Genomic DNA, 14,405 nt, shown 5'->3' with positions numbered 1-14,405 from the left:
TACCTAACCCCTTATGGGCCAGCACCAGAGTTCCATAGCAGGTACATCTATAAAGTATGGCATCTTACCACACAACAGAGAGATACTAGTGCCACTGAAAGGAACCTGAATGAAAAAAATTAAAATAGGTCACGTAATAAGTGTCTTGCCTATCCCTTTGTCCCCTTGTCCTGCCAGGCCAGTCCTCTCTTGGTACCTCTCTGCTATCTGGTACCTTGTAAACAAGTACAGTCTGTTTCAGGGTCTGGCTGCTAGCAACTGAACTGGTGCCCCCACCTGGGCTAGCCTGGATGAGGAGGGTGTGTGGACACCCAGCAGGACTATAAACAAGATCTGTCAAAGGATGGATGAGCTCCTTATAAGCCAACAGCCATCTGTACCTGGAGAGGAGATGGGTGTCACCCATCACTTTGCCCAAAGACTCACCAATGATACATAGCATCTAAGGTGTCCTAACAGTCACAGCAGCCTCGGGACTGACTTGACTTTCTCTTGGTATCTGAAACATTCAGTACACTACAACGTTCTTTAGGTTAGGACTATCTGGGATTATCAAAAAGGATTCTGAATCTTCCCTCCTGTCCCACAATCAGTTACTTTATCTATCATTAGCATATCCAAATATTAAATACTGAAAATTATAATTATTTACTTTTTCATTCTGCCTTTTTCTGCTTACTGTTTCTTAGCTCAAACCATTAAGCAGCTAGTTCCACTTCTAAGTCAGTTTCTAATCATTTTTAAGATACTACTACCTGCTATAGATTTGAGAATATTACAAATGATGTTAAAACTTACAAAAATGCCATTAGACTTCATTTTGTCTAGAAAATTTATTTTTCTAGAGAAAAGCTGGACATGCTTAATCATGCTTTCCAACATCCTTTGATAAAAAACTATAGCTTTTTCCAAGAATAAGAGAAAGTTTAAAAACTAAATTTCAACCATTTCTGAAGCCTCACTGTTACCACTAACACGCTGTGGCACCTAAAATGCTAGAAAGACATTTACTTCAAATTTGTGTTTTATTTTAGGCACTTAATAACAGTTGTTCCTCAGTCAGCTAGACTTTCACATAGCAAAGAAACATCTTAAAATGGAAAACATGGTTGCAAAACCCACAAAAAATTGTATGCAGTCAGCATCTGAAAGTATCTTTCAACTGAATTTAAAAATCAGTTTAGTGACCACAGCAAATCACAGTAACCCTTAAAGATAAACCTAGCGTAAAAAAAAAGAAAAGAAAGAACAAAAAGAAGAGGCCAATACATTTCTTATTTTCCATAGAGATATTATCTCCCCACATCGGGAGAGATGGTTTTTTGGGAAGCAAAGTTAAACGAATGCCATCTTTTCTGGCTGGTGCAGGGCAACCCATCGCATGCACAGTAGCATGGGCAGGCTGCACCATGGTTGGCAGAGCAGGAGCAAAGCCTGAGAGCAGGCAGTGCACAGGACAGGGGGCAGACAGCAGAGCTCGGGGAAGGCACGGAGCTGGTGGGGTCTCAGGGAAGGCCGTGGCGCGGCTGTTTTACAGCCCCCCGCCCCCCGGGACAAGCCCGCGGAGGGACGCCCCTTCCCCGGGCCCGCTGCCCGCCTCGCCTCACCTCACGGGGAAGGAGGCCGAAGCCCCGCAAAGCCCCACTGGAGACTAGCCCCACCAGCCCTCGGCAAGCGGCCTTGCCAGGCCGGGGCTGCTCCGCGGCGCCGCCTCCCCACGTGCCCGCCACGGCCGCGGCCCCGCGCTGGATGCCGGCGAGACGGCGCAGGCCGGGCCGGCAGAGGCCGCAGCCCGGGCCGGGGCTGGCAGGGGCCCAGCGCGGGGGAGCGCGGCGCTGTAAAGCAAAGCTCCGCTTGGCTCCGGGCTCGCAACAGGTGCTCGGCCCGGCGGGGGGGATGGGGGTGGACTCCCCCGGCGGTTCAAGCCCCGCGCCATGGGCCCCGGCTCCCGGCCTGGTGGCGGCCCCGAGCCAGGCAGGGCCCGGCCGCGCCCGCCTCCCCGCCCCACTCCCCGGCGGGCGGCGCCGGGCGAAGGATACTTGCTGGACGGCCCGCTGCGTAGTGGTGTCCGGGGACTGGGACTCCTTGAGCAGCTGCAGGATCTGCTGGAGCCCCTGCTCGTCCGGCTTCCACTCGTACTCCATCTTGGGGCGCTGCAAAACACCAGACAACGGCGGCCGCGGTTAGCGAGGCAGGCCCGAGGGCGGGGGCAGGCGGGCGCGGGGGGAGGGGAGGAGGGAGAGGAGCTGCGCGGCCCGGCCCGGCCCAGCCCCCGCCCCGCACGCCCCGCCTCAGCCAACGGCACCGAGCCGCGCTGAGCCGGACAGGGCCGCGCGCACCGATTTGCAATCCGGCCCAGCGGCCCCGGGTCCTAGCGTCGGAGACGCTCCGCCCCCTCACGCAGGCAGCTGGAGGCCAGGAAATGAGGCCCGTGGAGGGAGGCAAGCGGCGGCCCCCGGCCTGGAGAAGGACGGCGCCAAGTGCTCCGAAGCCGCCCGCCCTCTGCTGCGAGCGGGAGAGGAGCAATGGCCGGACCCGGACCCGCCCCCGCCCCCTCACGGCCGGGGGGAGCGGAGCCGAGCGCGCGCGGCCAGAGCGGCTCGAAACGCCTCGTGGCTGATTTCTGGAACAACTCCGGTCCTTGTCAAGCCACGGGCCGGTTTCACGGAGCGACAGACCAGACACTGAGCAAACCAGACATCGCTGCCGGACGCTCGCCTTTCAGTCCCCCCGCCCCCATGTTTATGAGCTTGAATCCGTTAAAAACAAAAACCCAAGCGGGACAAGGGCCACCCGATGCACGCAGGCGCCGCCGGCGCGGCACGTTGAACGCCGACCTGTGCATGGGGCTTGCAGCGCGGGGAGCGGAGCCAGCGCCCGTCCTCCCGCCGCGGGCCCCACGCACGCTGCACTCAGGATCTTGGCCTGGCTTCTCAGCCCTTTCCGTTCAGTAACTGATGTAAGTGGTAATCGAGTTTACAGCTCTCCGGGATCTTAGCCGTAAAGAGCCTGCTACGCTCCTACCTGGCTAGCTCGGGTTCAGCCACTGCGTAGGAAGGGGAAACAAAACAGCAACAAAGCTGGGAGCTTGGCGGGGGGAGTGGCACGGGCAGCAGGAAACACACAAACCAGGCAGCTTATTTAAGCCAGGCAAATGCGGTGAAGGAATGGCATAAAGCTGGAAAGTAAGTACAGTATGCGGACTGAGGAGTAGGAGACCAGGGAGGTGCAAAAAGGTACCCATAAGAAATGATGCAGAGGCAGTAAAAGAGAACAAAAACAGACACTGATTTCTCGAAAGTATTTTCTTCCACACAAACGATTTTCAGAGTTGCCAAGATCTGGGCAAAACGCAGCAGTAAAAGCTTGTCTGACTGATGCAAAGCCTTCAAGTAGGACTCCTTGAGATAGTAACTATCTGTGAGCCTTTTCTTCCCTGGGGAAAGAAAGGGAAAGGGGATAAAAACGAGTCCCAGACAGATGTATTATATTTAGATGTGAAAAACATACGTATGTCACGTGCCAGAAGTGGCTAACCTGTGGCACAGGCCACCTCTGTGTGTGGCATGTGGCAGACTGACAAGGCAGCACAGTGGCAGATAGGGCAGGGAGCAGAAAACAGCAGCAGATCAAGCAGGGGAAAGGTACTGCAGTGGCACTCAGAGGGCACAGGGCTAATTTATGGCACACTGGCCAAAAAGATGGACTCCCAGTGACAGATTCACAAAAGCTTAGGGCCAGAAGGGACCTTGTGAGATGATTGGGTCCAGCCCCACTACTCTGGGCAGGAAAGGCTGCTAGGGTCCAATAACCCCAGCAAGGTGTGCATCCAAGAAGGAAGATCAGGACAAGGCAGCAAAGGGAACTAAAAAAGCAAGAGAAATAGGCCCAGCAGTCCATAGCCAAAGGAAAGCTGAAGTATATGCAATAAGGGACCCATAGTCAGAGTTAAATTCTCTAAAGCAATACTCAAGCTTGTTAAAGTCTGGACACCAGACACAGAAAACACCAGCTCTTTGTTTTCACTCATTTTTTGACTATGGAAATATAATAAAGCAATTCTTTTGCAGAAAACTCAGAAAGACCACAGCAGGTTACAATGTTTTTTGACACTGGATTCCCATGTGAAATATCTAGGTTTATCTTGTGAATCAAGTGTAGTGTTTGTGCATGTGAAAAGGACTAATAGTGTGTGGCACACCATGGCACCTTGGTTGAGAATCACTGCTCTAAAGAGTGTATCTATAGTAGCAGAGGTCTGAGCAGCAGAGCAATTTTCTCCCAAGAATGGGAGTCTTCACAATTGGCAAAGGGTAATCCCACAACCTCTCAAATCTTCCAGTGGAGGTGGGAACAATCAGTTCAGGCTTCTCCACAATTCTTTAGCATTGGGAACCTGCTCGATGTGTGTAGTGACACACAAAAAATGGATTTTTGATACATTATAATCTGCCCGGCAACTGACTCCCCAGCCCAGGCCCTGGCTTGTTTACTTTTCATTCCATCCAGGAAGAGCACACGCCAACTGCTGAAACTTCCTTAGCCTGACGAAGGGTTTTTGAACCCGAAAGCTTGCTTAATAACTATTCTCCAACCATTTGGGTTGGTCTAATAAAAGATATCAAATTCACCCAAGGAATCTTGTCTGCCTGTAGTGACACCAAGTATTTATTTTACCTTGCTGGGATTCTCTTTTTTTGTTTTCCTTTTTCAGTCTATTCTTTAATCGTTCTTATTTTTGTGACGAAATACTACAGGAAAGATGCTGCAGTGAGCAAGCTGAGAAAGTATTTCCAGATGGGAGATAAACACTTTAGGGTGGGAAATAAAAAGAAAAAATAAGTTCTGATTCTTTGACTGTTACTTGCTGCCTTGCTATTGAAATATCATGCCCTAATGCTGTCCAGATTCATCTAGAAAAGAGGGAATGAATAAGAACTTAAGTTTCTGTCAAAAGCTAAAACTACTCATCAACACATAATGGTCTAATTTAGCAGTGTCTAACTCATCCAGCACCACACGCCAAATGAATGGTGTGGGGCTAGTCCGCAGGCCAGATCCAGAGCATGAAACAGGGTCATCTGACCCACGGGGCTGGAATCAGTTGGCAGCATTAACTTCTGCAACTCCCAGAGCCACGGCAACCACAGCTCCTCTTGCTACCCCAAGTCAGATGATATGGCTCTATGCCATGGTTTGCAGGGCTCCCCACAGCTCCAGAAATTTGAGAGCAGGATAGAGAATGGCAGTGTTAATTGCCACAGCTCTGGGAGCCACTGACATCCCTCCCCTCCCTCCACCAAGACGGTTTTTAACTTGAGATATTTCACTTAAGCCTCTTGTCAAAAAGCAAAGGAAATAAATAACTAAGATTCACAGAACTGGACAGGTATCATTCATTGCCTCCCCTTTATCCAGTTAAGTCAGTGGTTAAAGCACTCAGAATGTGGAAGATCTAGATTCAATTCTTCCCTCTTGCTAAGGAGATTTGAACTCTTCTTTCCTCTCCTAAGTAACTGCCTTAATTTCCCAGGTCCAGGGCTGCATGCTCTGAATCCCTCCTGTTGAAAATGTTCTACTTTGTATGACTGATCAATGGTTAACTGTAACAGGGACTGTAACCTAGGGGTCCCAGCTCCTACACAAGTGTCCTAACCACCAACCTGGGAAGTCCCCTAACATGTATATGAATGACTCCCTCAATTAAATATTTTATACCAAACTGAAGAGCTTCAATAGTAAAAGTGAGAGAGCCCTACTTCAGAATAGCTTACAGACCTGAGAGATGGGAGTTTCTAGTTTAGTTCCCTACCCTAACTCAGAAGGGTTTTTTAACTTGGGTATCCTGCCTCAGACAAATTCCCTACCCATCCAGCAGCAGCAGATCTAGGTGTGTGTTTGTTTTTTAAGTGGGGGATGGAGCCAGTATCATGCTTTTGGCCTCTAGGCTGGATCCACCCTTGCCACCAAATTATATAGCACTGTAGGGTAAAAATCCACCAGTCCTCCCTGTTGGATCTATTGTGCTTTGTATAAAATGACTTACATATTTATAGAGCAGGCAAGAATGATTAGACTGGTAGTGAGGACACTTGTAAGAGATGGGATGCATAGATTTAAGTCTCCGCTTCAGTGAATATTTATGCATACAAGGTGGAATAATGTCAACAGGAAGGGGAGAGCCCTACATTGTAATGCACACACTTCCTACTACACCATTCCAATTAGCTTAGTGATTAGAGTACTCTCCAAGGAGGTGAAATATGTGGGTTCAAATCCCCTTAGGCAAAGAAGGGAACCAAAATCTAGATTCCTCACATGGAGGAATGCTCTTACAGCAAAGCTCTTGGATAAAGGATGACAACATTGGCCTCCTACTCTAGCTGTTTTATGACTACCTCCAGAAAAGTCTTTTCCAGTCCAAGCTAATTACTAAATTCAATTTAAATTCACTAATAATATTGGGACAACTGAAACTCCTTCATTTGACAAATTTACTATTTGTCCAAAAAAAATTTTTTCTAGCTCTAGTTTTACTATACCAGAGATGTATGGATTCTTTAGCTTAATCAACTGTTTTCATACAGAGCACAGGCAAGCTTGCACACACACACACACACACACACACACACACTTTCTTTAGTGTAAACTTAGAGCTTGCTTACATGAGGAAGCTCTTGTGAAATAAGCTAGACAGTTATTCCTTACTAATTCCCTGTGTGGATGTACCTATTTTGCACTACAAATGTCTTTTTCTAAGCTTTAGCATACCCTGTTTCAAAAGTGGGGTAAGCTAAACCACTGACGCTTGGTTTGGGATAAGAGGGTTTATGCAGGGAGTGATTGTAGAATAGCTGTTTCCCTTTGTTGACATGTCTTTAAAATGAAATTTCATTATGCCATATAGACGCAACTGCATCTTATCCTCAGCACCGCTGGCCTCACTCCCCCTCTGGCCTCTCAGTCCCCATTGTCATGGCGGCACTCCGCCATATGTGTCTGTCTGTGCAGAGCACTGTGACTGGTTGTTTCAGTCAGCATTGTGATTGGCTGGCAAGACAACCAATCAGAGTGCTCATAAAGCATTACAGACAAACAAACAGACCAAGGCTTTTATTATATTAGAATTTTGCATAATAACTTTGTCATTTATTCCTGGTTTTATCATACCATTAATTGAATGAATGTGTGGCCTGCTCACTACTTAAAACGTGATTAAGGAGTTACCAGGTCTTAAGCCTAATCTATATCAGGGGATTGAACAGAAGAAAATTCTGTTATGAAATTGAAATTTCTGTTGAATGTCTACCTTTGGTACTGGTTTTGTGGGTAGCAGCAGATGGAAAGAAACATTGCCAGTTTCATCATTACTCATTGCCTTCTAAACAGCAATAACAAAGTTAAACAGATTCTTGTTTATTTCATTCTTCTAAGAAAAGCTCTGAGTAACAAGGAGGTGCTCCATTATACTGCATCAATTCATATTTTAAGGGTTAGAGATGTCATTGTGTTGAAATTAAATTTAGGTTTTCCTGGTCAAAAGAAAAATAAATCCTTTTTGCTGCTGAAAATTATTTTTTCTGAAAGATACAGCTTTTATGAGTCCCACTTGTTTGCAGTTGCAATTTGCAAACACCATAATCAATTATGATATACAATTTCAAGTCCCATTACATGATTTTTCCTTCTAATCTTGGAATTTTCTACACCAATGGACAATTTAAAGGACCCAATACGATGCAGCATTTGACAACATGCTGGGGAACGGGTTGAGGAATCGTTATCTAGAATGAAGAAAGCAAACTTTTCCCTTGAGGTGGGGGAACATAATTACATTACCTACCAGTATACTAATGAAGATGACATTTATAGAATAATTAAAGAGAATTTTTAGGAAAAAATTGTGTCCAAGGAATAAAGACCAATCCCAAATCCCTCAGTCATACTTACTGAAGCATTAAAGATAAACCCTACAAGTATAACATGAAACAGTAAAAAAAAAAAAATAAAAAAAATAAAAAAAAAAAAATAAAATATACAAAGCAATTTTTGCTATAGTTTTGATGATTCTGATGAATGCTTTAACAAAATAGAGTGTTTGAGTGTATTGCTCTCCAGATAGAAGGAAAAAAAAGTGTTATTTTTTGGGTATTTTTTTGTTTGTTTTTTTAAAGATGTCATTATCAACACAGATCTGCACTTTATCTGGTACATGTAATATCAGAACTTCTTGAATAATAGCATCTGTAGGAGCTGCTACTGCACTATAATTTTCCTGTCATATATCCATGGCCATAAAGGACAAAGAAGCCACAACCCCACCTCAGTTCCCACACCAATTCAAAATCTCAAATTACAGGATTCTGTCAAGTGGACAGATGGTGGGTCATGGAATCCGTATTGATAAAGAGTGACAAATAATCATTCTTCTTCTTTGAGTATGTCATGATTCATTGTAGTTCCTGTTCTTAGGATAGAAGTGATGACTGGCAAGTAATGCACCATCTATGGGTGGGAGATAGGAGTACTGTCAGGGCCTTGTTACACCTTATACCAGCAGCTCCCAAACCAGGTCGCAGCCCCAAATGGGGTCACAACATCAGTAGATGGTGTCGCCCCGAGATTTCTGTACCCACAGTGGGGTGCAGGGCTGCTGCTGAGCCAGACCGGCTCCATCAGATCAGGAACCGCCTCTGCGGCCCAGTGGGTGGTACCCATTGTAGGAGGGAGTACCGCACCACCATGGCTGCCAAGGTGAGGCATGGCACTGGTGGTGGTGCAGTTGTGCCCACACTGCGGCCAGGTGAACGGGGGGCACCTCAGCTTGGCAGCCATGGTGGCATGGCACAGCATGGCACTCCTTCCCTCCTGCTCCAGGTCCTACCCACTGGACCACAGAGCCCATGGTGGGAGAGCAGCAGGGCCAGGAGCCCCAAACCTGCAGTGGCTAGCCCACATCCTTCCCCCCCCACCCCAAACAGGCTCAGCTCCAGCAACACTGCCTGTAGAGGAAGCCACAGCAGCTGCTGCTTCCTGCGGGTGGCAGCCAGGGCTCTGGCACTGCTGGGTGGGATGACAAGGGGCTGCGGGTTGGGAGTGAGGGGCCATGCTGTGGAAATGGGGTCATAAATGGGGTCCCACTAAGGAAAAGTTTGGGAAGCACTGCTTTACACTGAGCTGCACAAATGTTGATCAGCATTAGAGCTAACTTGAGTATGAAGCAGTCATGTCAGGCCAGCAAGTGCCTGGCAAACTAAAAGGTAAAAATCCCCTCCCCCTCCCATTCTGGGCTTCCCCTCTGGTCCCCCAGGTTTCCCCACTGCTAGGACCTGCACCTCAGGGTTCCCCCCTGCCCTCTCCAACCTACTTGCAGCTGCCCAGCTGTCTGTCCTAGGAAACAGGTAGGGAAGCATTAACCTGCTTGCCCAGCCACCACTGCTGCTCTCCACCCTTCCTTGGCTGCTCCCCCAAGGAACAGCCAAGTCATACAGCTGGTGGGAGGGGGAGTAGTGGACACAATTGGGGCCAGCAGTGGAGGAAGGGCATGGGGGGAAGGTTTAACATTAAGGTGTAACCTAGAGCAGTGGTTCTCAACCTTTGTTTACAAATGGGTCTTGGTAAAAAAAAAAAAAATGATGGCCAGTCTTGACCCAGTGCCTCTCACTTCTGACCTGTTGCCTCCCCACCCCCAGGTCCCAGCTTCCCCCCCCACCCCCATCTGTGGGGCAGAGGTTGGGTGTGTGGGAAGGGGGGCAGGTGTGGTGGGAATGGGGGCCCCCACAAACAGCCACTTGTAGGCTGGAACTCTGAGAGCCTGCAAGGAAATAGCCAGAGTTTCCCATGTTTTTCTTTCTCCTTTTAAGAAGTTTGTTGATCCATTTTTCAAGTTTGATCGTGACCATTTCATATATTCTTGTGACCCACTTTTGGGTCATGACCCACAGGTTGACTAAGGTGGCTACACCTTAATGCAACACGAGCTGGGAAGCACAGATCAGAGATAATCCTGCCCTGGAATGGCATAGCTTTGAGCTGCATAAGGAGTGTTTAAAACTAGTTTCACATGTTAATGTGAAGACAATCCAGGTGTTAAGAGCTCCAGAACCCACCCAAAATTATACTAACTAAAGAGCAATTGCAACACTGCCCTCTTGAATTTAGCAGCTGATCTTGCAGTTAGACCAAGGACATAACGGTTAAGTCAGTCATACCATATAACCATCTTGCAAGCTTCAGTTACACATTTCCATGCTCTGGTAAAGAGCATGGAAATACAGCACATTATGTCTGCAAGGACAGATAGATCAGTCCACTACTATACAGCGAATATATAGTGGGTAATCATCTACTTTGATATCCTCAAACAGAGATGTCTTGAAGCCCTAGAGAAGGCAATGAAAAGACAGGAGAATAGTATAAAAGTTCTTCCTGCCAAAGTAGCCTGAACACGTCCTTGAAACATCCACTGTATGGAATTTCTCCTCTTGATGGCGCTGTTCGAGGGGCAGCGGGAGGATGCACTATGATCTGGACAGTGCTGGACGGAGCCAACATTGTTCAAGGTGCCACAGTAGCAGGGGTCTTGCAAGGCTCCAACAGTTCTTCATTGGGCAGCCTATCAGGGAGCCAGCCACTCTCCCTCCCTCCTCTTTTGGAAATACTGGGAGGTTGGTCATAGGGCACCCAATTATGCTAAGTATAACTGAAAAGGCTTTACATGCATGGCACTGGAAAATAGTAAAGTTGCTGTTTGAAACAGCTAGTAGTTTGTATACTAGGCTTTTTCTGCCAGAATCCACATGAACACTTGTGCGTTAGTTTTTTGTGCTGAAAAGGTGTTTTTCCTAGCACAACTGTAACATCTGTCCATGGCCTGAGACAGTTCTAGCTTATGAGAATTAGCATAGTTTGGTCCTATATGAGTATGCACATAATCCTGGGAATGTATACATTAGCCCCACAATGAAGAAAACATCTTGAAATGAAGCTAGGTTCATGTCTCCTCTGGAACAAAAAGCTGAGCATTTCATATGCTCTTTCATGGCAAAGAGATCTACAATGGGATTTTCCATTATCAATAGGAGTACTGGCTTGATGATGAATCTCTTTGGAGAGCGCTCAAGGCTAGGTTGAACTGTTTGCTTGGAAAGTCTTCTAGATCATTGATGAATCCTGTAAGATGAAGAGCCTTTAGGGTTCTCTCTCATTATTGGTACAAAGTCCATTATGACAGCTTCTTGATGCAGGAATCATGAGCTGGGACCTCCTTGTTTGTTTATACCAGTGGTTTTCAACCTATGCTCTGTGCAACCAAGGTGTTCTGTAATAGGTCATCGGGGGTCTGCAAAGAGATTGAGGATAATGGTGGAGCAAGGCAGAAGGTGGTGTGCCACCACTGCTGGGCCACGTCGCCTGGCTTCACATTAGCTCACATGGCCTGTGGAGCCAAGGGTTGGAGGCTGCAGCAGCAGAAGTAATATGAAATGTCTCTATGATTTTAGGAAGTTTGAAAACCACTGGTTTAGACAATAAATTATATCTGCACCATTACATTCTGTAGAATGGGTTGGAATGTCATACAAGCTAATGTCATTGCTCATAACTCTAATATGTTTATGCAAAAGAATCACATTCTCTTCAGACCAAGTTCTTTACATGTGGAAGTGATCGAGGTACACACCTCAACTTATCCTGATGCATTCACGATATTTATAAAAGGAGCAGTAGAGAAAGATCTCTCTTCAGTGTTGAATATAAATCGCCAGTTCTGTACTGATAGGCAATGCAAGGGGACAAGTTGCACGATCGTTTGCTATCTTGTGGCCCACTTCAAGTCTTTAACTAGGCTTGAAAAACAGGTGCAACTGAAGTCTGACAAGAAGCATCACATAAGCACAGGTTAACAGGTGAACTAGAAGTCCAAGATAAATTCATATTTTGGATGCTGGGTTCAAATTTGATACTGGGAATTCTCAACTGAAGAGAAAAAAAGTGTGTGTTCAGGAAAATAGACACTTTCACCAATGTCGAGTTGCTGAGGGCTCCTATGAATTCTATTGTCTGTGGTGGGAAAAAACAGACTTTCTTGTAGTTCACGAAATGATTCAGCTGCCTCAGCTGAAGGCTTTGAAAACCTCCTGATTGGACCTATCTTGTATCAGCTAATCATCTAGATATGAATTCATGCATCATCTCCTCATATATGATACTGCTACAACTCAGTGTTCTTGGAATGACTTTAAATACTGTGGAGAAACCAAACAGATCTTATACTGATGGTGACTGCATCCCACTGTGAATCACAGATACAGTACTTCCTGTGGGCTAGATGGGTTTTAACACAGAAGTATGCATTCCAGAAGCTGGCAACTACAAGCCAACTTTGCTCTAGAAAGAATAGTTTTAGGAAGGAAAAAAAAAAAAGTTACCTTCTGATTCTGTGACAGTATATATCAGTTCAACTTTCTCAGGTCTAGAACAGGACTCCACTCTTTTTACCTTCAAGAGAAAGAATTATCATGAAAACAAACTTCTTCCATGTACTCCAAAGTGTTTTTTTTAGATCTTTAAGGTGATGGAGAAAAGCCTCTTCATTCTAGTTGGCTTTCAGGAGAACAGTCCCTGAGGAAGAGGATTAGATAGGAAGAATTTGTATGCGTAACAACAGCCCGGGGTATAGCAATAGACAGATGGATGATGGTGGTATAACAGATCAAGTCTACTGGAAAGGGTCAAGGTGAGAAGTAAGATCACCTAGGAGGTTCAAATAAAGTTCTTGACTCTCATCATACATGCTGCCTGGAAGGTTGGAGGTAGGTGGCAGTCTAAGTGGGAAATGACTGCAATGGCCTTTACATCTGAAGAACTTGCAGTTGAGGGGGTGTTAGTATGCCCCTCCTCCCCCCTAAAAAACCCAATGCAGTCTAGAGCTTTTGAAGGAATACTGACCAGTTCTACTTCCTCAAAATGCAAATTCTTTAATTAATGTTTTTGCAGCTCTTTAGGAATTCCCAAGGCTTGTAGCTATAACTCTGTGTGCATGGTCACAGTGACAGTCACGGATCCAGCTGGTATGTTCCAAGAATTCATGGTTGTTGTTTCTCTATTTGGCTTTCCCTAATTATCTCTTTCAGCTTCTCTCTGGCATCTGTAGAGATAAGAAAGGATACAGCCTGTCCCATGTGAAATAATTTTGCAAAGATGGCCTAGTAATTGGTAATTTATAGCTACAGTAGTGCAGACAAACAGGCACTTATTCAAACTAAATCCAGTTTCCTGGAGTCTTTATCTTTTGCTGGGCTTTCTGCTTACTTACATTTTTCACACACAGAGGAGTGCATGCAGGAGCCAGGGTGTACAGCATCAGATTTATATCCTCAAGTGATTATATATAATAACTTGATTACACATGCACCTCCACCAGCTCCCTAATCAATTCCTGTATGGACCATCTAATAACTCTTAAGAGCATAGAGAAAGGTTAAGAGGTAGAGAATCTGGTGTCTGCCACAAGGTCTTAGTCAGCTCTAAGCTGCCACAGAGGCTAGGGACAGATGTTACACATAAACCAGTTTAAGCGATCAGAAACTGGTTTAAACCTGCAACAGAACAGATGTTCAGTGCATAGAAACCAGTTTGAAAGTGGCTGAAACCAGTCTGAGATAAGCCTGGTTGAATGTGGTATCACACTTAACTGATTTAGGTCAAACCAGTTTATGGAAAGTCTGTCTCAGACCCTTTGCTGGTTTAAGCTAAACCAGACACCCACAGCATCCCAGCATGCTCTCTGGGCTGGGCAGGGCCCTCCGCTCCACAGCAGAGCTGGCCCTTCCCCTCTGCTCCCTGGCCAGAGCTCCGACAGAGACATGCAGGCACAGCAGGATCTGCTGGCTTTCCCTTGCCTCACCACTCACTACTTAAGCAGAGATCCCTTCCTCCTCTCTCCCACAGCAAAGACTGTAGCCAGCATGTGGTATGCTAGCTAATGCTGTGTAAGGCAGATAGGACAGTGTCCACTTAGGGCTTTTTGGAGGTAATCAGCGGATCAGATGGTAATGTACCTGCATTCCTTCTTTTGGAGAAAGCTGTTTAAGAAGAGCTTGTAATGAGCAAGGCTTTGTTTTCTGATGGGGTGTTAAATGCTGATAACAGAGCTGATAAATGCTCTGTTATCAAGGGGGGGAACCCCTCCCTAATCAGAGGGGCCATGCCCCCTCAGCTAAGCCCTGTAGAAGGGAAGGGAAGGCTGGTCTAGCACCCCTCCCCCCCCCACCAGATTCTAGCCTGAGCCACTGCAGGCATGTGCCTGCGTTTCTGGGATGTCTGTGCAGTTAAAGTGATTTAGCCTAGCCAGGTTAGACTAACCTGCAGAGATTGAATCAATTCAGGCTCAGACTTTTTGAATG

At 46.5% G+C, this 14,405-nt stretch overlaps 1 protein-coding gene across 8 annotated transcripts in view; it reads right to left on the bottom strand.

The window, feature by feature from the left end:
- Window positions 1-14,405, bottom strand: part of TNPO1 (transportin 1) — a 120,274-nt gene that overhangs the window by 82,575 nt on the left and 23,294 nt on the right. For 5 of the 8 annotated variants that reach the window (XM_006268811.4, XM_059725088.1, XM_059725087.1 and 2 more), the window contains 4 exons: window positions 12,949-13,147; window positions 12,429-12,498; window positions 2,340-3,436; window positions 2,040-2,153 (listed from right to left, as the gene is read on the bottom strand). In XM_006268811.4, the coding sequence (XP_006268873.1) occupies window positions 2,040-2,144 (105 nt within the window). In that variant the 5' untranslated portion in view covers window positions 2,145-2,153; window positions 2,340-3,436; window positions 12,429-12,498; window positions 12,949-13,147. Of the gene's footprint in view, window positions 1-2,039; window positions 2,154-2,339; window positions 3,437-12,428; window positions 12,622-12,948; window positions 13,148-14,405 lie in introns of all 8 variants that reach the window. The other 3 variants (XM_059725089.1, XM_059725092.1, XM_059725091.1) reach the window with 3 other exon arrangements.

This window comes from Alligator mississippiensis, chromosome 3, assembly GCF_030867095.1.
Source record: "Alligator mississippiensis isolate rAllMis1 chromosome 3, rAllMis1, whole genome shotgun sequence".
Classification (NCBI taxonomy): Eukaryota; Metazoa; Chordata; order Crocodylia; family Alligatoridae; genus Alligator; species Alligator mississippiensis.
Note: the sequence above shows the minus strand (reverse complement) of the source record. Positions and strands in the feature narration are given on the sequence as shown.